This window comes from Falco naumanni, chromosome 14, assembly GCF_017639655.2.
Source record: "Falco naumanni isolate bFalNau1 chromosome 14, bFalNau1.pat, whole genome shotgun sequence".
In the NCBI taxonomy this organism is placed as follows: domain Eukaryota; kingdom Metazoa; phylum Chordata; class Aves; order Falconiformes; family Falconidae; genus Falco; species Falco naumanni.
The window spans coordinates 1,561,549-1,584,213 of record NC_054067.1 but is presented as its reverse complement, the minus strand read 5'-3'; the positions used below and the strand labels follow the sequence as shown (position 1 = coordinate 1,584,213).

General features: G+C 50.3%; 2 protein-coding genes across 2 annotated transcripts in view; both read left to right on the top strand.

Annotated features, from left to right (window-relative positions):
* LOC121097633 (exocyst complex component 1-like) overlaps window positions 1–12,505 on the top strand; it is a 31,191-nt gene extending 18,686 nt beyond the window's left edge. The window contains exons 9-18 of the mRNA XM_040614780.1: window positions 278–427; window positions 712–805; window positions 6,641–6,759; window positions 6,990–7,100; window positions 7,457–7,527; window positions 8,102–8,342; window positions 8,428–8,611; window positions 9,824–10,023; window positions 11,763–11,957; window positions 12,070–12,505. Coding sequence (XP_040470714.1) covers window positions 278–427; window positions 712–805; window positions 6,641–6,759; window positions 6,990–7,100; window positions 7,457–7,527; window positions 8,102–8,342; window positions 8,428–8,611; window positions 9,824–10,023; window positions 11,763–11,957; window positions 12,070–12,225 — 1,521 coding nt within the window. The 3' untranslated portion in view covers window positions 12,226–12,505. The remainder of the gene's footprint in view (window positions 1–277; window positions 428–711; window positions 806–6,640; window positions 6,760–6,989; window positions 7,101–7,456; window positions 7,528–8,101; window positions 8,343–8,427; window positions 8,612–9,823; window positions 10,024–11,762; window positions 11,958–12,069) is intronic.
* A 4,410-nt stretch (window positions 12,506–16,915) lies between these two features.
* On the top strand, window positions 16,916–19,191 carry GLOD5 (glyoxalase domain containing 5). The gene is made up of 3 exons (XM_040614700.1): window positions 16,916–17,056; window positions 18,053–18,208; window positions 18,421–19,191. The coding sequence occupies exons 1-3, from the start codon at window positions 16,916–16,918 to the stop codon at window positions 18,571–18,573; spliced, it is 450 nt and encodes a 149-aa protein (XP_040470634.1). The 3' UTR covers window positions 18,574–19,191.
* The last annotated feature ends 3,474 nt before the right edge of the window (window positions 19,192–22,665 follow it).

Below are 22,665 nucleotides of genomic sequence, written 5' to 3'. Positions count from 1 at the left end.
AGTGAGCTTTTCTCCTGTGTCTTGTCCTGACCACTGTGCTTAGCTGGAGTATCCCACATCTTACTGATGGGCCAGCTCATTGCTCTGCACTCAGTTGTTCCCAGGACATGATGTTAAAACTAGAGTCCAAAATGATTATGCATGCTCTGCCTCAGCCTTTAAATTTGCTTCTCAAACACACTCAGAACTGAAAATTCAAAGGCACTTACAAAGCAATTATTTTACAGAACTTTTCAAGGCTATGTTTTATTTGACTCTGCCATTTCTGTTGCTTTAGGGTAATGCTCAGGTCCTTGCTCTCGGCCAGCCCATTGAGGAGCTATCTGCACCAAGCCACAGACTCCACCACGAGGAACTGGTGCCCTACACCCCGCTCATGGCCTGGCTGAGGAACACCAACCCAGTTCTGTTCTGCGATCTCCCCAAGGTAAAGCTGAAATCCTGAAACAATATTGCAGATCATCCACCAGGAACAGATTAGTCAAAGTGGTTAATTCGTGATGAAAGCCTGGTTTCACCAAACCCATGCCCCCCACCAGCATTCACCTTTTCCAGGAGAGTGCCTGGCCAACTTGGCCATGTGATATTGGACCTCTGCACCTGACAGAAAGCAGTCTGGGACTCAGTGGCAGACACTGTGTTGGAGGACAAGGTCTGAAATGCTAGAATTTGGTCTTTTTGCTTTCATCTGGCCATTTCTCTACTTTCCAGGTCTATGCCCAGAACCTCAGCAGACTCTATGAGCGGGAAATCAAAGCCTTTTTTGAACCAGCCAAAACCTTCTTGTTAGGAAGAAGAAAAGGAAGTGAGTGATTTGCAAATGAGACCTTTGTGCTGCTGGGCGGTGATTTATCTGCAAGTAGGGAACACGGCAGTTATCCTCCATCACAGGTGTCTTCCTCACATTCTGTGCCATGAATTTACTTTCTCCTCCAGGGGCTGGGTCTGCGGTGGGCAGCAGGTGCCAGCGCTGATGCTGCTTCATGCCAGGCAGCCTTGGCTCCGTGCTTACCCAGGTGTGTCTAGCTGCTTCGCAGAGCTGGAGCTTTTGTTCACCTTCCCTTTGCAGGGCTCAGAAATGATGCCTGGGTGGCTGAGACCCTGCCCTGAGGGGCCGTGAGGGGGGCGGCAGGCTGTATTTCATGCAAGCACAGCTGGTCACGGACCCCTCAGACACACTTTTCCCTGTAAAGAGATGGCATCAAGCCTGTCCCTGAAGACACAAGCATATTCATAGCAATATTTGTGAGAGCAGAATGATTTCATAGTGAGCTGACTGTGGGGCTGTGCTCTCCCAAGGTGATCATTACAAGAGAAATCGCTGCATCTGACTCAAAATATTCCAGTCAGGTGTTTGTGGAGATAAAAAGAGAAACTGATCTGTCTCCTCTGGAAGTTTTCTATTGCGCAGAAGTTGCATTTTCCTTCAGGAAAACAAAGCACTGTAATGGAAAGTTCCACGCCAGCTTGGCCCAAGTTGAATGTCAAAACCCACTTTGCGTGGTGTGTTTAGTCTATCAGAGCACCAGCCTGGCTCCTTCCAGCTCTGCACCTACTTCATCACTTGTGTCCAGACCCAGGAGCCAGAGGATGAAGCTTACGGAAGGAAATGGGGCTGGTGGCTGACGGATCCTGGCAAAGGGCTCTGCCTTTCTGCTTTTGCTGTGCTGACCCCAAGCAACAATTGTACTGACAGCCCCTGTCCAGCTGACTCTACTGCCCTGATATCTGCTCATCCTTTGTCTTCTGGGTGAAGACCCTGCCTTCTCCTGAGGTACAAGGGACAGCTAGGGAGCCTGGGCCACGGGCATCTGGAGGGAGCTACCCTGAACCTCACCAGGCTGCAGGATCTGACCATTGTATGCAGTTTCCACTTCTGTAGCGCTCCAGGGCCCGTTCCCTCAGTTTCAGAACCACCTATAAAAGGAAAGGAGAATATCTGGGTGTTTTGCTGTAATCTCCTCCCTGCTCTGTGGATCAGGTTGCCCAGAGCAGCTGTGGGTGCCCCATCCCTGGCAGTGCCCAAGGCCAGGCTGGACAGGGCTGGGAGCAACCTGGTCCAGGGAAAGGTGTCCTTGCCCACGGCAGGGGGTTGGAACTAGATGGGCTTTAAGGTCCCTTCCAACCCAAACCATTCTACCATTCCATGATCTGCTCTGTGAAGAACCTGGTGAGTCTCAAGCAGGGACAGAGAGAGCCTGTGTTAGCAGCAACTTGCACATGAGCTTCTGCTGGCAGCGTTTCCCATGCCAGGGTGACAGAAGAAGCTCCCACATCCCAGGTTTTGTGCTGCCGACTGGCCCTGCATCCCTCTGGGTGGGAGCATTTGGCATCGCTTTGTTTGGCATCACGGCAGCTCAGCAGTTCCCACCTTGCAGAGGCACAGCACCAAGAAGCACCAGTGGACTCAAGTGCTAGGTCTGCTCACCCCCTTGCTGCACTCCCAGTACTGCCCCAGTCAGTTCCAGTCCAGGGTGGGACAACAGCAGCAGATAACTCCCAGAGGCTGGCGGCTGTGTCAGAAGAGAGGGACACAGAGCACTTCTCAGCTCCCCGTTTTCAGGTGTCCATCACAGCCGTATCACAACATACCCACCACCACCCCCAGCTCCTCCCCACCTGGTGCCACTTCCCCTGGGAAGACACTCAGCTGCACATACCAGGAAAAGAGGGGACCTCAAGACCACGGGACCAAGCCAGAATGGGCAGTGCTGGCAGTGTACATGTACCCGCAGCGGACTCCTGAAAAAAAAGAAGGAAAATATCACCCAAGAAGTCTTTTGCCACTGGAAAGAAGAGGAAGGGAAAAGGAAAAACACGTGTGCTTTTTCTCCTCACTGCTTTTCATGTTCAAAGATTCATCCCCTTTAGAGGAAGAAAGAGGCAGTAGAAGCCCAGATACTAATTCTTAATTAAAATGTTCCTTTTTGTAATTTTGCTAGAAATGGAGAGAGTGAACACCTCCAGGAAATATTTTTATAGTGACCGGGAACTAGTTTTTCCATGCCAGAATGATTTGCCAAACTATGGAGCCAAGAGAGGGAAAAAACGGGGATCAAATTCTCTGCTAGTTCCAGCAAAGCAGTGATGCGATGAAAAGGACCAAAAGACAAGTTGTGTAGGGAAAGTTAGCAGGACATTTTTATTCTCCTTGTAATTTAAAGACAAGGTAACAGGCAATTATATCAAAGAGACATGCTGAAAAGTGATGGTAGGAAATTAGTTGTGCATAATGCCATTAACCTGCTGTACTTGTTTCTACAAGCTGTCACTGATGCTGGAGGACTCAGGAAAGCCTATAGCAAGCAGACAACAGGAAAATAAGATGAGGTGGTCATAATATTCCCAGGATAATCCTGAGATACGGACTTTCTGAAAAAGGATTGAATTTTGTAAGAACTGTAAAGGCACACACTTCTCCCACAGGGTTGTTACAAGACACATTGTCACCCTGAATGTCCTTCTCCCTCCTCGGAGGTGCCAGGGACCCAGCAGTGCAGGAGCACTGGAAGCATCACTTTTTGGAGCTGGGATGCCCACCCTTCAAACACTTTGGCAGTCCCTGCAGCTGTGATCTGGACACCTTCAAGCAGACACAGATGGGCTGGTGGTGACAACCATGAGGATGTGTTGGCCCAGATGGAGGTCCCTGAGCAGTACAGAGCACCATTCTTGTGCTCCCTTTCCAGCTCATCAGAGATGCAGTGCCTGGGGCCAGCTGTCCCTGCAGTGGCTGGCAGTAGCGTTACTGGGACACGACACGGCCAGTTCGTGTGGCTCTCCATGGCTCACTTGTTTTTGTTGTCCCCATGCTGCCACACAGCATGTGTCCTTACGGATATAAGCATATGTCCTTATTATTCTTGTCTTTATGGCTGTCCAGCACTGCCCATCCTACTTGGCAGAAGGGTTTGTGCACCAGTAAAGGACCAATTTGCTTCCAGCCCTTTTACACCTCGCTCACATGGGGCCAGGCTCACCTGCACTCAGCCCAGCAGAGAGGGGCATGTGCTTTGCCTCATCTGCCACACCAGGTAAAACAAATAGTTAAAAAAGATGATGTTCCTCTCACCCACCCCTTTCCTCCATGCCTGGATGCAGCTTTTCCTTGGGAAATGTGCTCTTTCTCGCTTAAAAATAGGAATTCCTGATAAGAGGTAATGAACATACTGGCAGCAAGCAAGGCTGGGGAATTAGCAAGTGGGGAAGAAAACTCCTATCTGTGGCTTGGGAGATAATGTGATCAAACACCATTTCCTGAAGAAGGGCAATTGCTTTTATTTAAACAGAAGGAAATAACAAAGATTATGCATAGGGTAAAGAGGCCCTGGTTTCTATTTGCAAAGTGATTGATGGGCTCCAAGCAAGGGACTTGAGGTGACAGAAAATAAGAGCACCCAAGTTTTTCTCCTCCCAGAGCACAGCTAGGTCTGCTCATAAAGCCATTAAAATGGGCGACATTGCAGGGACAGAGATGACTGTTAAAGAGGCTCTTTACAAAAACAGACTTGTTAAAAAAAAAGTGTAGTGCATGTGTTGCAGTCAGTCCACCTGACCTCCTTTTGGTAAATGTTAAACCAGTGATTTCCTGTCAATACTTTGTCTACCTTTAATGCCTCTGTGAGTCCCATAAAATGGGAGTAATTACAATCCCAGGAGAAAATCCAGCATCTCTGAAGCCCGTTGCAGTGACAGAAGAACACCTTGATGGTTACAAGCCTGTTACTGCACTGTTATAGATCACCCAAAGGTGCCTGCCTGTTGCCAGCGTGGCCGCCGCGGCCAGGGCAAGATGAGCTGAGCTTTGCCGACACCATGCTTTGCTCCCCGGGGTGAGAAGGGGTCTGGGACAGGTAGGAAGCCCCAGGCTTGCGTGGGAATGCTCATCCCATCATTAATGTGAGCAGCACATTGAAACTACAGCCACCATGTCACTGCAGAGCGCGGTTAGTGATAGGGGGAATTTTTACAAAGTTGTATTGGCAGAGCTTCTGCAAGCCAAACCAGGGAAAGGCACCTTCCCTGGGCTTGTGGTCCTACCAGTGGAGATGTGCCTGCCCACCTCTGGAGACACCGGGGACAAAGTAGGAGGGAGAGCATCACATTTCCTCCCACATCACCTCCCTCTGAAGATGAAGTTGACCTCTTCTGGGCTCGAGGACATACTGCGGGACGAGCAGCATGCTGGCAAGGCACGCGTGGGTCCTTCGGCTGGAGGAGCTTGGCAGCAGCAGGCACTGAAAGCGAGCACGATCTCTCCCGGCTCCCAGAGACCTTCAGAGACTCCTGCTGAAATATTTTCTGCAAAATTGGTTGGTCTCAGGCCGTTTTGCAGGGAAGGTCTGGCTTTGATGAAGCTCTGCCCAGGCTGTGAGGACACTTGCCTGATAACATCCCTCATCCCTGCTTTAAAACACCCCAGGCTCGCTCCAGCTCTCCATGCCTCTTTCTTTCTGTGGCAGCAAATTTTTAGGGTTGATTCCCTGCCCCCATAAAGGATTATTTATGTTGATTGCTTCTAAATATATCACCTGATCATGTATTGCCTTGCTTCAGTATTATGGGAGAGTTTAGAAGGCAAACCCCAAGCTGTTTATAATTGTGAGCCATAATTAAGTCTTTTTTTCCCCTCATTTTCCCATTCCCTTTTCCACACTAAAATTTACAGGCTCATAAAATTCTTTCCTGTTTCCTGTGGGGAGATATTTTTTCCCTAGTTTTGCTACTTCCCAGCAAGTGAAATTATCATCACCCATTGCGTAAGGGTGGGAAAGAGATTATGAAGCAGCTCATTAATTTTCTCCATGGTTTTAGCAAGGTTGAGGTCGCGAGCAGGGCTGTCCATCATCCCTCATCCCTGCTTAGCACGGAGGGCATCTGACTAATCCTTTCCAAAGGTAAAAGCCCTGCAGGTAGTGGCTCGAATAAAGATATTTCGGATGTTATGAGAAATGGAGAGCTGGCCTGACACACCAGGAAACCTCTGGGTTAGTGGGATGATACCAGTTTTTAGAAATAATTAGAAAATAATATGGATGTTTCCCCACAGATTTCTCTTAGTGATTATAATAGTATTCTATTAATGCTCATTTCAAAAAAATATTTTGGCTTTTCCACTTAAATCAAGCACCCAGTGAAAACACTGTGGTAAAACTAGTAATGTTTGAAAAGCATATTAATATCCAGGTGAATGTTTATAATTTTAAAAGGCCATTTTTTACAAAAAAGCCAGCCCTCCCCCCCTGCCTGGATAATGTTTTATGGCAATTTACCATCAAAACTAAGCAGCGAGTGTTTTCCCTGAAACTCTTGCAGGCATTTCTGCTATTTATGCTCTTATCACCTAGGATTTTTTACTCCCCAGTCCTCAAGAGTTAGTACTAAGCACTAAACAGCAAAAGGGTAAGCGTCACAGACAGTGAAATAAAAGCATCATGAAAAAGAAACAGTTGAGAAGGCAGAGAAAAAATGAGAGCAAAACCTGTGTCCCCCGTGTATCAGGATCCAATAGGAAAAGGCCAATTCACACGTAAGATCAGACATAAAAAGGGACATTTAAACTTGTTAATAAAATGATCAAAGGAGCTGGAGAGGCCAAGAGGGATGGAGATGTCTAACTGCTCACCAACACACCATGCAGGTCTTCAGGAAAGCTTAGAGAAGCCAATGGTGATGGGGAGCAGGCAGCAGTCTCGATGGAGCCTCCCAGGGAGCAGAGAAGACCAGGAGCACATGCTGGACAAGAGCAATGTCATCAAGGTAAGGCGCTGATGTTTTCTAAAGGGCTCCTGTGTCACCCAGGGGCTGTGCCAGTGCTGCAGCCCATCCTGTATTCCTTTCTCTAGGGCTGTCTACCTGGAGCAGAAGTAGACATGTTCTGTACTGCTGACCTGGCTTAGATGTTACTTCAGGTGGACATGGACATCTACTGCAGTGTCCTCAGCATGTGCTAGAAGGGTTTTCTAATGTGTCTGATGATTTCTAAGCAGATGCTGGAACAGGTGCTGAGAGAGCTGCAACCCCTTTGCACCGCGGAGCAGCAGTTCATTGAGAAGTTCTTCCAGCTAAGCCACGGTGCTGCAGAGCTGCAGGTGCCGGAGGTAAGTGCGAGGACTATGTCCTCTCCTGTCCCATCAGCCAGTCCTCCCTCCAGCTTGATCGAAGCCTCAGCAGGCACAGTGGGGTGGCCACTTACCTCTATCAGATACCTGAGCTCTCCTGGGCTTTTGTCCTCTGGTAACTGTTGGTGCTATCAGTAGTGGGGAAGCTTAAGACCTCCTGATGACAGAGGAGAATGCAACTGGACTTGATTGATAGCTCCAGCAAAATCACAGGATGTCTAAGCATTAAACACAAGACTCCATCATGAAGCAGCAGAAATAAAACCCGCATCTCAAGTTTTCCTCTCTAAGGGCAGGCAGAAAAATCATAATTCCCATGCCATTCTTCTTTTCAGGCATCTGCCACTAAGGGAGGAGAGAGCATGGCATCCCCAGAGGACCCTCCTTGCACCAAGCCTCGGAACCAGTATGTGGGTGATGGGATACAGCTGGCTGCTCTGACAGGGGCATGGTCTGGGCTGTCCTGCCTGAGGAACTGGTAGAAGGGATTTTTTTTCACTCCCGATGTCTACTAATGGTGTCAGGTTTGCACCCTGGATAGCAAAAAACCAGGAGGCATTGTGGCTGCGCGCACAGAGAGGCTGAGCAGAGCCTGCTGGTTCTGCCTGTCCCCAGTGCAGTGGCTCTGCTCCAGGGTGGATCAGGAGGCGAGGTTTGTGTGTCACAGAAAATCCTGTGTTTTCATCAAGTTTATTTCCTTATTAGTAATGTCATAAAGTGAAAATACACTATGGAATAGAAGCCTTATAAAAAACATCAGCATAAAAACACTGACATTTTTCATTTGGCTGGTGAAACAGGACATTTCAGCATCCTCCCACAAGCCAAGACAGTGAAGAGTTGAAGGATGACCCAAGCATAAACAGGCTTAACTGCAATACAGGAGGCTTTGATTATTTCTTTAGATTTGCCCTTGCCTCTGCAGCTGGCCACAGGGCTGGTGCTCCCCTCCATTTCATTGCCTTTTTTTTTTTTTTAAGACTAGAAGAACCTATGACCCAGCTGCTGAGTGAGATCTTCAGTTGCCTGGAACCAGAGCTGAAAGGATTTCTAGATGTCTGCAATAAGGTCCACCCACTTGGCTGCTTGCAGGTCCTGGTTACCTTGAATGACTCCATCTTTGAGATGTGGGGCTCTTCTTCAGCTCTCCCTTCGTCCTTCCTCAACACTGTCCTGGGCAACATGCTGCTCCTGGCCAAGGGCAGCTTCAACAAGTGCATTGTGAGTGTCAGTAGACCTGAGTGAATCTTCTAGTATGGTCTTCACAGAGGGCAGTACTGGTTTATGCATTGTGTGTTGTTGCCAGGGGGCCTTGTGCAAAGAGGCTGAGGAGGCAAAGATGCCCAGCAAGATGAAAGGTGGGATCCTGCCCTCCGTGAGCCTCTTTGAGGAGTTTGTGAACTTCTCAGAGAAGGTGTTCAGGACAGCTCGGCGGAGAGGGGAGCTGGACAAAGCATATCTTAGACTGGCCGGCAGCATCTTCAGCAGCAGTGAGTACTGAGCCTAGCGGCTGGATGCGTCAGTCAGGCAAACGTGTCACTGCAGCTTCAGGAGTTACTAGCAATGAGCTGAGCCACCCGAGCAGAGTATGTGCAGGCTGCCTGCCTCCCGGGCACAGCCTGGAGCTGGAACTGCCCTCACCGAGCAACAGCCTGGGAGCATCAGACAAATTCAGAGCACCTGGCATGCCATGTGCACAGTGTCTGCCACACCGGGACGGTCCCTTTTGTGACAGAGCTGTGACACGTGTGCTTAGCTTTGAATCCAAGTCATCCACTCCTTTCCTGCTATGGAGGGAGCAGTTCATTACAACAGGCTCCTTACAAGGTCTTGGGAGCAGCAGCAACCAAAAGGCAACTTCCCCCAGAACAACACAGCATGTTGGTAGGGAGAGAGGGCTTGGGAGAACAAGGCAGGTAGCTTTCAGGAGGTCCCTGTGTTGTCCCAGCCGGTGCCCAGTGCTGTTAGTCAGTAGCGATACCCTTCTCCCCAGCTGGGAGAGGATCTGAGGGGCTGCAGAAGTAACAGCTCCAACCCTCCAAACCACAGATCACAAGGTGGTGTCGAAAGGCAGCTCCCACCTGCAGATGAGCCTGGGGTGACCCACTGAATAGCAGCTCATAAATCCCTCACCACAGCCCCTTCCAGGCTCCAGCAGTGTGCACAGCAAGGCAGGTGAGACGGGGAACCCAGCTCACGAACAGGGACCAGTATGTGTGTTATGAATAGTTACTGCCTCCAGTACTGGATGAAGTCAGACGGTTCAAATGACACCGCCTAATGACACATCTACTGCCGTGAGCAAGAAGGGCCCCCTCTGCTCTGCATGCACAATGCGCTACCCATGCTCTTGCCCTCTCCAGACCAGCCAGCACATGGCTGGCAGCACAGTGAGCTGTGCCTCCTGCCCAGCAGGCTGAGCATCTGCCATGCTGCTCCAGACCCAGATCAGAAACAGATTTGGTCAGGGCTGGACTGTCCCTGCACTCTTTTAGGTAGACACTTAAACATCATGACCCCAGCGATCTGCAAGGCAAGGTGGTTGAAGACCTGAACAATGCTCACCTGAGCTTTTGGTTAAGCTGTCCACTAGTGGCCAAAGCCTAAGAGCATCTGCATCTTACGTCCCTCCTAACCCAGCCCGTGGGGTTTTCTCTCCATACCTCATTTATTTCCCTTTTTTTTTTTTAAAAAAAAAAAAGTCAACAGTCTGTCCTCAGCAAACCTGAAGGTAAATGCAGATATGATCATGATGGAAAATTTCCACCACATTCACTGCTTCCTGTGCCAAAAGAAGATCCACTGCTTGGAGGGCAAGAAGAGAGAAGCCAAGGAGAGGTACAGTGAGCATATGGAGAAATATGTCATCAGGTACCTGGGCCAGCCACTGGAGAAGCTCAATGTGAGTACGGGGTAAACTGACGTTTGCCTCGGTCCCAAAGGGCAACTGCACTTCCCAAAATTATGAATTAACTGGTGCCCAATCACCCCTCCCCAAGTCCAGCCTGGGACTGTATTAGTTTGTTGTCACCTCCCCGATGTTCCCATGCTCTCTCTGACCACTGACTGGTGGGTGTCACCATGCAGCACAGCCCCAGCAAGAACAAGGCTCAGCAGCATCAGGCGTGGGGACCAGCCCTGCACCTCGGCCTCCGCACAGCAGCATGAGGACCCGCTCATGCCCCCGCTCTGGGTTGCGTGCCTGCCTCTGGCAGATGCTAGTTCCCTTTTTGCACGGCTGCCTGGGCTAGTAAGTCTAAAGCAGCTTCACGCTTCCGAAGCGGCTGCTTTGTTAAATGAGCTGAGAGCATCTGGCTTTGCTAGCGCAGACATTACCCTCCCTCCCAGACACACGGCTACTCCCGAGACCCCTCCTTGCTCCGCTCCTTCTCTCTGCTCACCAGCCTAAAATGTCTCACAGACTGAGGTCGGCTTGAATTATTTATAGGGCCTGTTGGTTTCAATTAATTTCCAGTCTTTGCTGTCAAACATCATGTAGGTTTGATGGGAAAAATCAGCTCGGGGTCTCATGTTACCTGCAGCCCTGCTGCATTCAGGGTCTCAGACCCTTCCTCTGCGAGGGAAAGTGCAATTCCATTGCTCACAACAAAGCAAAGCGAGTGGCTTACGAGGGTGCTCGGACTGTGTCCTGCTCGGGGATTTCCCGAGCCCTGGCACGGCCATCTCCATAGCTCTGCAGGTGTGAGCACAATCCACTAGTGTCAACAGAAGTTGCAAAGGGACCTGGGTAAGATGGGAGCCCATGTTTTTGAAAACATTTAGAAACCTCTTTCTCTCTGAAAATACTTAGGATTTAGGGTATTTCTCCACAACAAAATTGCACTGGAAATACCCAAGACAGCAAACAGATTGCTGGGCTGTAGGAACAGGAAGGCAGACAGTAGGATGAAAGTAGTGACTATTGCCTTTTATCTGCCTTCATTAGACCAGATGTGGAATACCACATCCAGCTGTGGCAGGGAGATGTATGTCACATCCACCCATGACAAGAGGTGTTGCTAAGCTGGACTAAGGCCAGTGGAGGGTCACCAGCATGGTGAGGAGAGGCTGAAGGAGCTGGGCTTGGCCAGCCTGGAGAAGAAAGTTTCAGAGCTACCTAGTAGCCACCTTCCCTAGAATATTACTGAGGGTGGCAAAAGACAACAGCCAGAAAATGTAAAAAGGAAGGTTCCAGCTGGGTAGAAGGAAAAAATGAATACAAGGATAATAAAGCACTGAAACAGTCTGTTCAGAGAGGCTGCACAGTCTCTACCCTTCAGGTTCCTGGAAGAACTGAGAAAACCTGAGTTTTGCTTTACACTTTTTCAGATTCTGGGATCCCCCAACCCCACCTCTGGCTCCAACCCTTTGTAGTGAGCCAAGCTGTATGAAGCACCAAGGAACATGAGTAATGTCTCCAGCAGTCCCATTGCTCTATGATACTGCAACGCTTAGAGAGGCTGCTGGCCAAGTAGGGAGGGAAGAGGACTGATGAACTTCCCCATGCCCTGCTTTTCTGAAGGATAAACTACCTTTAGTACTTCATTTCCACTTAATTAGGCATGGGAAGGGAACTGAGGAAAGTGGTCAGGTTTCAGCCCTCAGGGCAGCTCATCAGTGAATGTCTCCTTGCCTTCCCAGCACTTCTTCGAAGGGGTGAAAGCCCGTGTGGCTCAAGGGGTAAAAGAAGAAGAAGTCAGCTTTCAGCTGGCCTACAGCAAGCAAGAGCTGAGGAAGGTCATCGAGAAATACCCTGGCAAAGAAGTAAAAAAAGCCCTTGAGACCCTCTACAGGAAAATCCACAAGTATCTCTCTCCAGAGGAAAATCTTTTGCCGGTAATTGGAGTGTGACCTGGTTGTAATGCTGTGATTTTGGGGGGGTTCAGGGCTGCTAAGCACATTCAGCTGTCACAGGCTGATGACAGGAGCTGACAGTGTTCTTCCCTAGGTGGTGTGGCACGCCATGGAGCAGGAGTTCATACGTCAGTACCAGGAGTTTGAGGAGCTGATCCAACGCTGTTATGCAGGGTCAGGGATTGTCATGGACTTCACCATGGAGGACTTGCTGAACTACTTCAAGTCCATCACTCTGTCCAACATGTAGAGACAACCCCCTCTAGATGTCTGCTGGGAGCAGCTCAGGAACCCTCATCTGCAGCTGCACCATTAAGGAGCTAAACTCAAAACCCTGCTCAAGCTTGATAATGTGGGGGTCCCACCCTGACCTTAATGTCAAAGTGTCTCTGTCTTCTTGGGCTAAGGCTAGATCTCCCTTGGAGAAGCAGGGTTCTCAGACAAAAGCCACGGCTTCCCTGCTCCAAGAAACCATTATGCAGCTAGTAAAAAAAACCACAAACACACACCCTTTCCCCCCCCCACCCCCCCCCCCCCCAAAAGAAAAAAACCAACCAGAAACAAACCCCACCCCAACCCACCCCAAACTCACATCTCTGCCAAAGGGAGTGCCAGTTCATCTTATAAACCGAAGCCCAGACCAGCAGGATCATTGACCAGGTAGAGGCACATCTGGAGCTAGGCTAGGAACCAGCACCTATCCACCAAACCTCAGACATAGAGTGGGAGCCCTGAGAAGAGCTTAAATATGCCTCAGGTCCCATGGATGTGCGTGGAAGCCTCCAGATGAGGCTGGTCAGGGCTATTAAGGCCAATTAGTGCCCTCAAAGCCTTGTCAGGGATCAGTGCCACTGGTCCTTTTACTAGCATCTGTGCGAATAACTTCAGGAGTTCTAGTAAAGAAAAGAGACTAGGATTTTTTCCAAGAAAATGGGGTTTGGGAGGTCCACCTGCTGCTTACCACTCTGTCCCTCTTGATCTGGACTGGAAAGGACAGTAGAAATCACCAAGATAGCCCGCTCATTCACATGTTGTGGAAATCAGGAGTGGACAGAAGGAAGAGTTGCTGCAGCCTCCTTCAGGCAGGGCTGCAGCGTGAGACAAGTGGCATTGTCCTGCTTGCCCCACTTGTGGCCAGCTGGCACAGGAGTGGGCTCTCACCAGTGTTTTGAAAATAAATGTGGTCTGTTTTCTGTAATTACCCTCAGGGACGATTTATGAGCCTCTTGCCGCATTCAGAGCATTGCCGTCCTTTTCTGTTGTTTGGTGTGGAGACCAGTGGCAGTCCCCCCCACTAGAGGACTCTTAGGGGACACCACCATGCTGGGGAGGAACAGCCTTTTGCTGAGCTCCAGCTATGGGATTTCCACCTTGATTCTGCCTTCTCCATTGCCTTCTCCAGCTTGAGGAAACCCACAGTGACCTTCAAGGCAAGGAAGGCACGAGGGTGGTGTTGCATGTCCCAGGATTATCTTGTCTAACCTACTCAACCTCACCATTTCTAGCTGACAGTAGATGATAACCCATGAAGTATATTTAGGAGCAATTCTGTGGGCCAACTAGGATAATTATGGGAGAAAAATCCCAAAAGGATGCAGGCACTTTGAGTGCTCCCTCCCACAGCAGCCCACAGATGTCCTTTCCACTGAGGCAGAAAAGAAAAGAAAAGAAAAGAAAAGAAAAGAAAAGAAAAGAAAAGAAAAGAAAAGAAAAGAAAAGAAAAGAAAAGAAAGAAGAGAAGAGAAAAGAAAAGAGAGAAGAGAAGAGAAAAGAAAAGAAAAGAGAGAAGAGAAGAGAAAAGAAAAGAAAAGAAAAGAAAAGATAAGATTTCAGCTATTTCCACGTCTTGGGAATTATGGTTTTATTTGGTGTTTTGCTGTACACATTCAAGCATGGGCAGCTTGGGTGGAGAAGGTCTAGGCAGGATGATTTTAACACAGAATGTCGTGTGCCTTGAACCACTTGCGTGGCAGCTTTTCCACAGCCAGAACTACTTGCTCCTTTGGAGCCAACGGCCCAAGAGCCTCACAACTTTCAAAACTCCATTTTATTTTTTACAGGTTTGGGTTCTGTAAAGGAAGAAAAATAAAACCTCAGGCCACAGAGAACCCCTTTGGACATGTCTGTTTGCAGAAAGGGGCGTTCAAAAAGGTGCTCAAAACTGTGCACATCACCCTGAGGCTCTTCCTGTTGCTCCTTGCTACACATTGGCTGTTAGCATGGCACCTACAGCTCACACGTCTTTTACTAGTGGGAGCTTGCAGTGCTCCCAGGGGCAGCAGGGCAGTAAGACCTCAGCATGCTGCATGGCAGAAAATAATCTTGGAGGCAAAGAGGTGAACAGGCGTGTTGCCTGCTGCTGGGGGGGGGGGGGGGGGGGGGGGGGGGGAGCCTGCTGCAGCCTTCTCCAGGGATATCCTTACTTCTTCCTGACAATAAGCCACCCCAGTCTGGGCACCAAACTCAGCTGTGCGCTTTAATATAGCTTAATATAGCACATTAACACACCTTTCCCTTGCAAAGGGGCCAATAGGTGGCTAAAATATCCAGCCTTTTTTTCCGGGATTTTTCAAGCAACTCTCTGCAGTTGGACTTTCAGGTCCTTTGGGTCAAGGTACACCTCTGCGGGGAGCAGTGCTCGGAGCTCCTCTTTCTAATCTCACCATTCCCCCACTTCTTTCCGCTGCGACATTGCTGCTCACACAGCTCGGCGCCGGGCAGCAGGAAGACGACGGTCAGGAGGGAAGGGGCACCGGCTTGCCCGGCTGCTCGCCCCCTCTCACAGGTACTCACTCACCCTGTTTCTGCAGTGTGGTTTCCTTGTGGTTGTCTGTGAGGGGCTGCCGTGGGAGGGGAGGGCTGTGTTTGCAAGGCTGGCTCAGCAGGAGGTGGGGGCTGCAGGCTGTGACGGGGGGGGGGCCTGCAACTTGGGAGCACCCAGGAAAGCTGGCAGGGCGGACAGGACTTCGCGAGGGGCTAGCCCAGGCTGCTCGGAGGTGAGGCTGTTGGACACCAAACGCTGGCAGCAAGGAGGAGCAGTGACTTCCCGCTGTCTCTGCCCACAGCTGCCCCCGTAACTGGTGCCAGCACTGGCCATGCCGCAGCTGGGCTCGGGGGCGTCTGGCTCCTGCTCCAAGCGAGCCCCCCCGACTGCAGTGAGCAGATGCCCGGGTGAAACTGGCTTTATGCTGACCTTGCTCCTGTGTCAGCGGGGCTTTGAGATCCTTCCTTGCGAGGTGTTTCCCACACAAGAGAAAGCACCAAGAACCCCCGTAAGCTCAGACTGTTGATTACCCTCATGCTGCATCTCCTTGAACCTCCAGCATCAGCCCCACCCTCTGCCAGCTGATGACACCTAGCAGTCTGAAGGCAAATGGCAAGGCCAAAAAGGGGTTGGTGTAGTCGGCTGTCTTCCTGATTTGTGCCACTTCATGCTGCGTTAGTGTCAAGAGGCTTTATTTTCCATCTGTTTCCTCCCCCAAGAGGCAGCAGGAGTGTCAAGCTTCCCTTGCACAGGGGTGTCAGTGGAGAAATTGTTGAGGGTCTCAGAAGTGTGAATTGTCATTTGTGTCAGGATTTGGGGCTTTTTAAGAGTTAGAAGTAAATGTAGAGAGCTGTTACTGATTTGAAGGAAACTGGACTCCACTTGTCATTGAGGGGCACGTCACAGCCTTCCTAGTTTCCACACCCAGGTTTTCTGAAGGTAAAACCAACCAAACCCAAAATGAAATTAAAACTTCAGGGCCAAATCCATTTCCTTTTCACAGCTTAGTGCAAAGGTGCTCCCAGGCTCTGGGGAACAGCAGAAGACCTGCTGCCATGGAGCAACACAGCCCGAGCCTGCTTTAAATGTGTGTTGATGATCAGAGGTTCAGGGATCATCAGTGGGTCATTGGAGTCATCAGAGCAGGAGCATCAGGGATCCTGCTCTGGTGTGGATGGGGCTGCAGTGAAGCAGAGATGTGACAAGTAGGTCACTGAAATATTTCCAGCATTCTTAATTTTCCTAAACATGATTTTCTCCTGCCAAGCCACTCACCCGTTTGCCCCTTGGGCTCGGTTCCACAGTGCAGTTGTGTTGGTGACAAGTTTCCATCCTCTTGGTGCTGGTCAGGGCCACAGTCCCTATCTTATGATCCCATGATTTACATCTACATTATATAGGCACCAGAAGGGATTCTGTTCCCTTCCTGTAAGATGACGACACAGCGCCTTCCCATGGGGACACCAGGCAGCTGCTTCAGCCCTGGTGCTCTCTTCTCACAGGAATGTTCTTCCCCCAGAGACATCCTGATGGGTCACTTCCAGCTCGAGAGGATTCTGTGATTTCCTATCACACTGCCAGGGCCCAGCTTGTCTTCACTCTCTGTCTTTGCTCCACTTGGATGAGTGTCCGCACCTGGACATGAAAGAGGTTGGGAGGACACCAGAGGGAGTTGGAAGGAAGGATCCCATACATGGTCCATCCTTGGTGCACACAGGTTTTTGTGCACTGGGAGCTCAGCATCTCGGTGACATCAGCCTCCAGCGAGGTCACCCAGCTGGTTCTTCAGATCTGGCCCCAGGCAGGGGCTCTGGCATGCTCAGGTGCCCCACCAGAGCAAAGTGGGGGTCTGAGGGCCTTCCAGGGAGGAGAATTTATTGCTTCTGTACTTGTGCCACCTACAGGTCAAAAGAAGACCTGTTTGATCTCTATTCATGGTTCAGTTCATAGAATAATAGAACGGTTTGGGTTGGAAGGGACCTTAAAAATCATTTAGCTCTAATCTCCTGCCATGGGCAGGGACACCTTCCATTAGCCCAGGTTGCTCCAAGCCCAGTCCAACCTGGCCTTGGAGACTGCCAGGGATCACAGCTGCCTGGACCCTTTCCCTGAGTACCTGGATGCTCCTAATTTTCGTGTTTTGTGATTTTGCATGGTGGTTTCCCAGTCCTGAGATATGTCCTGGAAGGAAGAGTGTATGAGTCCACCCTCATGTTTCATCCAGCGTCTGGACCACCTTGTGTTGACTGTGAAGAACATTGAGGATGCTGTGGCCTTTTATTCCAAAGTCCTGGGCATGGAGGTGAAGACTTTCAAGGTAACACGGGGCATAGGCTCGGCTCAGGCCTAGGGGATCTGGAGCTGCAGTTCTGGCCAGTGGCTGGGCCTTGTGGATCTCTAATAGGTTCTCTGGGGCACCTCCTTGGGGTCAGGATGGTAGGACTAGCACAAGCTGCAGGTCATCAAGCTCCGAATTTCAACAGACTCAAGCTGAGTCAGAAGAAAGTCCAAACCTCGCTGCAGAAGGAGACAACGTGACAAAAAAAGAAAGCTTCTTTGAAAAACAATACCTAGGACTGAAGGAGGAGAACCCTCAAAGCCACGCATCTTCTGAAAATGTCTGACAGGCTCTTGTTTTGGTATTTCCATTGGCAAAGAGAGGAAAAGTTGGTTAACACTTTCAAGGCAGCCCCAACTCATCTCCTGCCCAAGCTTCAGGCCACTTAGCCTGTTTTGGACATACACGCTGCACTTTTTTAACTTCCAAACTTATGTCCTTTTCTCCTGCCCCATCAGTCCTCTTCAAAGCAGTTGCACTCACATCCCAAGGCTATGGTGAGCTTCGGGGTCTTCTTCAGGTGGGCACAACTGGCAGGGCAGTCTCCTGGATATCCATGGGGTTTCAGGACTCAGCTGCCATATGAGCCTGCAGAAATCTCCTTGAGAGTCTGCAAAAAAAAGAGATGCCAAAAACTCCTTCATCACCTTCTGTCCGTTGCCTCACCTTTGTTCCCACTGCAGCATCAGCCTGCGCATTATTTGTGCGACTGCTGCCCAGGCAGGCTGGAGAGTGCCCCAAACGCAAAACTACATCACTGGGTTTGGAAGTAGCTGCATGTGGCTGTAGGACTTTCCTGGGTGACTCATGGGAGCTTTGCAGCGGTCAGTTCTTGTCTTGGGTTGCCACAGCAAAAGCCCAGAGCTAGCAGGACTACAGCCAGGTCCCCAGGACTTTTAGGACTACCCAGGTGAGTGGATGTTGAAGGCTTCCAGCCCAGTAAGTCTCATTGCACTTTCTTTTCTTTGGGGACAGGAAAATCGCAAAGCTTTACATTTTGGTAACCAGAAGTTTAACCTGCATGAGGCTGGGAAGGAGTTTGAACCCAAGGCTCGGTGCCCAGTCCCTGGCTCTGCAGACATCTGCCTTATCACACAGGTGCCCCTAGACCAGCTGCTGGATCATCTCAAGGTAAGGAAGGGCATAGAGTGTCCACAGGGCAGTGTGACACCAAGAGGCATGAAGCCAGAGCATCCGAAGCAACACTTTCAGGGTCTGTGTCTCGGGGAATGTCAGAACTGTCTCATCCAGCAGCTCAGGTTTTCAAGGCAGGGGGAAGAGTACCCAGTGCCCTGATAAGACTACCTTAAGCACTGAACCTCTGCTCTTATGTCTCCTCCTAGGCCTGTGGGGTGATTATTGAAGAGGGTCCCGTGGCCAGAACTGGTGCTATGGGTCCAATAACATCCATCTACTTCCGAGATCCCGATGAGAACCTGATCGAGGTTTCCAGATACTGCACAGAAGCAGCTGCAGTCAACGGAGGGGAACCCTAACCACAACCCATACTCTGCTCGTGGCCCAGCAGGAGACAGGATGCAGAGGCCAGGCTTTTGATGGCCACTTTACAGGTTCAAGATTTTATTTTGCAAACCTGGGACAAGTCTCAGATCTCAGCCGTAAAAATAGGGCTGCATGAACCTCGAGAGTTTTCCCAAGGCAACCTGCTCAGCTCTCACCCCTGATTGTGAATCCTACTTTTATAAATCACCATCAATGGAGACTTCATGACAGATTCTTGCAAGATCTGTCCTGCTGCTGCTGCACTACACTTGTTGAGACATTTTTCCTGAAGCCTGACACCCCTTTTCCTGCAGTTGAAGCCCCTCATTTCTGCACTGTCCACCATGAACACAAAAGAATTTGCCATTGCTCTCCTCTTTATAGTCACTTTTACACAGCTGAAGATTTCCGTCTCTCTTCCTCTCCATCTGCCTGCTTGCTTTGACTCAGGCTGGCTGCCATTGGTGGCTCTCACACCAAACCAGTGGTGTAATTCCAGCTGTGACTGTTGAAACCCAGTTCCTGCCTGGAAACCAGGAACGTGGCCTCAGTGCCTGACACAGTGCTCCTGAGGCCAAACCTCTGTGCCTCATACTCAGCTCTGCATAAATAGTTACAAGGTTCCTGTCACCTGGGATGGGAAAAAGCAGAGATGAGATGGCTGCATGGAGGGGAGAGTGTCTAAATTTGGTGAGTTCACCCAGATTTATGAAGGGGTGAGAGGGAAATAAGGTGCTGAGAAGATGCTGGCATCAGCCAGAAAACATCAGTTCCCCCTTGCAGTCCAGCCTAGTTGCCCTGTTTCCACAGTAAGGCAGCAACAGGGCTTTGCTCTGGCCCCTGCACCAGCTGCGTGTGTCTGGCCTGCACATCCCGCTGCCAAGGGAAGGATGCAACCTTGCACTGCAGCTTGGGAGTGGGGTGGGGGATTTGGTCCTCCTTTCCATCCCCATGCACAACACATTCCTGTGGACTGTTTCTCTCAGTACTTCATCTTGGGAATAGCAGCCTCCTTGCAAAACCTGACCCCCTGTGGCAACATGCCCAGAGCCTGGGAGAGCCTCTGGACCAGGGAGAGGAAGGCCAATGCTCTTGTCTTCCTCTGTCCAGAAGAGGCACCCATGGTTGCTCCAGGATCTCTGGCATCGAGCTGCCTGCATGGCATGGAGGGAGGCAGGGCTCACCTTGGTGAGGAGGAGGAAGGTGTGCCGGCAGGGCTGGGGCAGTGGGCTGCTGCAGCACAGTCCACTCTGACCGATGGCACTCAGGTGCTTGTGGGACTGTCCTAAGGTTTTTTCTTTCTTTAATTATTTAAAAAGCAATTCCTCAATTATTTAGAAAGCATAAAGCAATCAAGAATGACTTGGGGTTTTTCAAGGAGAGCAGTTCCCTAGCTGGCCACACTGCGGTAGCAATGTTATCATCACGGAAACGGTGTTGGAAGGCAGAGAGGACTGTTCTGACCTCTACAGTCAAAATCCTCCCTAAAATTGAAGTAATTCCTGAACTGTCCTATTATTTTTTTTTCTGGCGTTTCGGGAGAATTTTGCACCAAAATTCTCCATGGTGCAAAAACCTGCAAAGCCCTAAAAACCTGGGTGCTTCAGGTGCTCACAAGCTTGTGCCGGCGGTGGCCCAAGAGATGAAAGCTGCTCGAGTTGAACCAGTTGTGGCAACTAAAGACGAGAGTCGCCGTGGGAGAAAGCCACCGGCATCTCATGAGCTTTACCCAGTGCATGGAGCCACGGTGGGGCCCTCGGGAGGGACCCCCGGGAGGGACCCCCGGGAGCGGGGCCCGCGGCCCCGGCGGCGGCTGCTCTCCAGGGTGCTGAGGGCCGAGGCCGTGTCCTGCCCGCGGGGGTCCTGCCCACGGGGGGTCCTGCCCGAGGGGAGGGGGATCATGCCCACGGGAGGGAGACCTTGCCTATGGCGGGGGGGCCATGTCCACGGGAGGGAGACCTTGCCCACGGGAGGGGGACCTTGCCCACGAGGTGGGCATACCCACCGGAGGGCCCTTGCCCAAGGCAGGGGGCATGCCCACAGGAGGGGGCCATGCCCACGGGGGGTGGGGGCTTGCCTACGGGAGGGGGACCTTGCCCACGGGGCGGGGGGGGGGGGGGGCATGCCCACGGGGGGAGACCTTGCCCATGGGAGGGGGCTGATCCTGCTCCCACCAGCCCTGCCTCACATTCCTCCACTTTCGGCTGCTCAGGGCTTCTCCCTGGCCAAGCGCTTGTGCCAGCTGAGCCCTGGTAATTCCTGGCGTGGGACTGTAGTTATGGATTGATCACCAACACGGATCCTGGCTGGCTCTGCACAGCAAGTCTCCTTTCATTCATTGAGCTTCCTACCATAAATATGTTTGCAGGGAAGTGCTTCCTTTTCTTAATTTTAAATGTCATTTATCTTGGAACAGCAGTAGAAAGGACAATGGCTCTTTTCTTATTCAGCCTGAGAGAGGAAGTTGGGGACTTCGGTGGCACCATATTAAGGACTGAATACCCTCAGTGTCACACAAGCTGGTCTGTAATTTTCGCAGGCCATTTTTTCCGTTGGCTTTTTTAAGGCTTTGCTTCCCTGGCTAGGGGTTTGGGCCTCCTAATTACTTAAGGATATGAAACATTTGCAGTTTGAAACCAGAAAAAACAAGTGAGACACTTCCCTGGGCTGGGATACTGAAGGTGTTTTCAGGGTCCTAGGCTTTTAGGGGAACTACCATGAATGAAAAAAATCTCAGGAATGCTTTTAGCTCCTGGATGCTCTGGAAAAGCATCTTACTACTTCAACTGATCAGGGGCCCAAGGAAAGGAAAGCTGGACCCTGCCAGCCTTCCCGTGCCTTCCCTTCCTAATTTTACATGTCAACTATCAAAAGGTGCCACAATTGCACCTGATGGGACAGCCAAGACAAGAATGACGTCTGGAAGGGTTTCTGGATTTCAGGGACAAAATGTAGCCTGAAACCCAACTGAAAAGTTCTTTATTTCTGCTCCAGTACCAACAGTAAAAAGTGCTAGTTCTCTCCTCCCATGCTCAGCTTCACTGCTACATGGCATCACTGCAGCATAGTGCAGAAGGCATGGGAATGAGAACATTGGAACAAATATTAGGACATTGAAACCACTGATAATGCACTGAGATGTGTTGTTCCCTCCACTGAAGCCCATCTCAGTTCCGTCACTCGTATTGATTCCCTTGACAAATGTTGAGCTAATGGCTGACTTGGAAGGCACTGGCTCTGTGGGCTTCCAGCTCACTGGGCTGTGAAACATGGAATGACATTTTTGGTGATCTCACACCTGAGTCGAATCAAGGGAAACCAGAAGCTTGTCATGGAAACTTAGCAAGTATTTGAAAACCATTGCTTAATGGAGAAACACTGGGGAACTTCTCCTTGTTGAGAGATTGTGTTTAATGACAGCCAGGCTTTGCTGGTTCATAGCTATTGTTCTCACCAGGAAAAATGGCCTGCAGGGCTCCATGTAAATATATGACTCTGGAAAAATCACCGGCCACAGGCCAGCCTTCTAGCTGTCCTGGCCTCTGCTGGGTTCCCCATCTATTGGATAAGCCTCTGTATTGCATATGTTCAGATTAAAAGTGAAAACCTGATGATCTACATGATGTAGCATTAAATCTTTATGCAGAAAATTGATTTACTTCAGTTCTTTATTCAGAAAGATTCAGTGTGAATATGCTAGACAGTAGGAGAGAGTGGATTAACAGGTGGGCAAACAGTTTTGCTCTGGCTGGAAAGTTCTCTGCATTGACCACTACCAGCAAGCTAAAAAGGAACCGGCCCACATTCCTTCTTGCCTGTCTAGTCCCATCTCGGTCCCCCTTGCAGAAGGCAACCCTCACTTCTGCAACAGATTCTGTACCTATATCACGATTGTATTGGAAACGAGTCCTTTGGATCAGCAATCACAGTATCTGTTTAATGTACAGAGGAATATTGCATAGTTCTCCGTCTCACCGTTGAGAAAGGATGCAGGGTAAGAAAGCCTTTCAGTGAATGGCTACTCAGCACAAGTACTGATTTCATCCCAGCTGGGAAGATGGGTTAAGAACTGAGTCTCAGTTAGC

What these genes read in the sequence shown, in the direction of transcription:
- GLOD5 (XM_040614700.1), top strand. Translation starts at nt 16,916, where the DNA reads ATGTCCTGGAAGGAAGAGTGTATGAGTCCACCCTCATGTTTCATCCAG. An exon ending in TGGAGGTGAAGACTTTCAAG is followed by an intron (nt 17,057 to 18,052) that starts GTAACACGGGGC and finishes CTTTGGGGACAG; the next exon opens with GAAAATCGCAAAGCTTTACA. An exon ending in AGCTGCTGGATCATCTCAAG is followed by an intron (nt 18,209 to 18,420) that starts GTAAGGAAGGGC and finishes GTCTCCTCCTAG; the next exon opens with GCCTGTGGGGTGATTATTGA.